The sequence below is a fragment of the Phoenix dactylifera genome, chromosome 5 (genome assembly GCF_009389715.1).
Source record: "Phoenix dactylifera cultivar Barhee BC4 chromosome 5, palm_55x_up_171113_PBpolish2nd_filt_p, whole genome shotgun sequence".
NCBI classification, from domain to species: domain Eukaryota; kingdom Viridiplantae; phylum Streptophyta; class Magnoliopsida; order Arecales; family Arecaceae; genus Phoenix; species Phoenix dactylifera.
In genome coordinates, this window is record NC_052396.1 from 16,461,169 (window position 1) to 16,463,711 (window position 2,543).

At 41.6% G+C, this 2,543-nt stretch overlaps 1 protein-coding gene across 1 annotated transcript; it reads right to left on the reverse strand.

Annotated features, from left to right (window-relative positions):
- Positions 1 to 577: 577 nt before the first annotated feature.
- LOC103701629 (lanC-like protein GCL2) lies at positions 578 to 1,879 on the reverse strand. The gene is given in 5 exon segments (XM_026809594.1): positions 578 to 1,063; positions 1,065 to 1,153; positions 1,156 to 1,261; positions 1,340 to 1,654; positions 1,762 to 1,879. Coding segments are annotated over 5 exon segments (771 nt in total). The 5' UTR covers positions 1,873 to 1,879; the 3' UTR covers positions 578 to 913.
- Between the last annotated feature and the right edge of the window lie 664 nt (positions 1,880 to 2,543).

Consider the following 2,543-nt stretch of genomic DNA (forward strand, 5'->3'; position numbering starts at 1 on the left):
ATCGTCTATCGATCTTTGGAGCAAACTTTTTCCTTGCATGAAATTACATCATTTAAAGAAGAATCTGTCTCCCGTGTAACAGGGATTTTGGCTGATACTCTTCTGGAGCACCACCCTGCCGAATTCATTCTCACTAAAAACAGCAACACGGTACTGCCATCTGCTCCGAGCCTTTGCCCTTGGTCCCAATCCTTCGTCCTGGATGACACTGTCATCCCCATATGCCACCCAGTTTTTGCTCCCAACATTACCATCCCCGCCTTCAGCAATCCAGTGCAGGCAGAAAAATAGCTGTATGGAAAGGTGAAACTCCTCTGTTTCCCCCCATTTATATAGCTGTATAGAAAGGAGCTTGGGTGCTTTTGGGTAGAAGGATTTGCTTCAGGGGGTTATAGGCTTCGCCGTAGCCAAAGCAATATAATGTATGGGCACATTTCCACTTCACAAGCAATAGTCGCGCCAGCCGAATAACAATTAACGAGGAAGATCCTGAGATGGACTGCCTTCATCAATTCTTATTGCATTCTGAGGTTGCCAAAAAAATAAAACCAATATTGACATGGAACAGAAAACCATGTAGAAAGTGCAACGTATTTTTGGTGAATCATTAGTGAAACGTGAACGCCAATTCCACATCACGAAACGTGAGTCCAAAATGATTCCTAGCACTATCTTCTGACAAAGGTTGAGTTATCAAAAACCGCAAATCCAAATATCATACAGGCATGTCTATGACCTTGAGTATATTATACAAAGTAGGCAGCATCTGGCATGCAATTTGGTGATAAGAGCAGTTCCCCCTCCAATTCTCAAGGTCAGCTACAGCTAGATTTTCCTTCTTCCCATTTTTACAACTCAAGCACAAAATGGCACATTTGCCTCCTAACCTAGTTTTCACATAACACATGCAAATTCAAAGCTCGTAAGCTGGAAACCTTGATTCAGAGGGTCTGACCATGTCGAGGAAGAGATATGCCATACCAGCCTGCCCTTCGAACAGCGAATATGGGTGGTCACCACTGTGCATCAGCCCATCTGCAATCAGCTTGTTAGCTTTGTCTAGCTTTGTCTAGAAGAAAGCAAGCAAAAGCTTTAGCCCGATATAGGTACACCACATTGCCAGTTAGCCTGTACAGCGCAAGGAACACATAGCATTCCCACTGATACCATGACAAATTCCCACTCTCTTTAGCAGGCCTCGGCTCCATACCACCTCGGCAGCCTCTGCAGCCACCTGCAGAAACTGCTCTTCTTGGAAGACCTGATCATAATATTTTGTTGATATTGGAGTCTGCATTAAGTGAAGTGAATCAAACTATTGTGATGGCAGGATGATCACCTGAGCGGCCTTGGTGAGAGTTAGAGCAACGCCTGGGGCACCATGACACCAATGCATTAAGCGGTCATCATAGGAGCCCTCACTCGAGGGGTAGTTCCCACTAGGGAAGCGGTTTTGAATCATATAGTGGAGGGTACCTTTTATGTCTTCCTTCTCATCCGGTTTCAGTTCCACATCCATCAGGATGTGCATAATCCCTGCCAGTCCATGAGCAGCACCCCAATATTTCTCCCCATACCACTCATACATAAGAGGGCAGCTGCCTCTGTTGGATAGCCTCTGTCCATCCATGATGATTTCCTTTGCTATTGCACCCTATGCAGGTTTAATTTTCACAGTTAATAAATTTTAGATTAAAAGTCATTATGGAGACTCACAGAGAGAAAACAACAACAGGAGTGGAGATGAGAAGAATCACTCACTGTGTGGGTTGAAGGGATTGTCCCTTCACCTATATGTTTATTCAAGAAAAAGCAAGCCCATAAGTATCCAACTCTTCCATACAAAAGCTCATTTGGAACTTTACCAGGCATTTTAATCTGTTTAGAAAAAAGAAAGCTAATATTATAACAAAGAAACATGATTAAGAAAATGGTATGCATCACCCTAATGAATATCTAATCACACCGGAACACATTCTACTAAATGAAATTAGGACAGAATAAGATAGAAAACTCTAGCAAGCCATTTAGAAAGTGAAAGCCTCCGATTTTTCTGGAGATTTTTTTAGAACAAAAAGGTTTTTGGAGAATTTTGGTTGTTTCTTGTTGCTTGTATCTGTTATCTCTTGTGAAGATTGCAGAATTTGCTTGGTTTATGGAAACAAAAATTAGACCCTAGAAGAATTTCTTCGAAATTGCTATCAGCTTTTCTCCCCCTTTCTTTTTTTCTCTTTTCTGGAGAAAGGGGAGGGAGAACCAAGGGTTGCTGATCCATACTGTACCGATCAGTTTGAGGTGTACCAAAATGAATCAATTGAGGATCACAATCATGGTCTTCTGTTTCAAAAACTTTTTTTATTTTTAAAATTCGAATTGAAGTCGACAAACCATTTGCCAACTTTCTTTTAGTGAACTCGATAAATAGTCTACCAATTTCAACTCGAAATTTTAAAATAAAAAGGGTTTTGAAACTGAGGACCGTGATTGTGATTCTCTCTATTTCGTTCCCTTTCTCCTCTGTTCCACAAAGGATGACACTATGG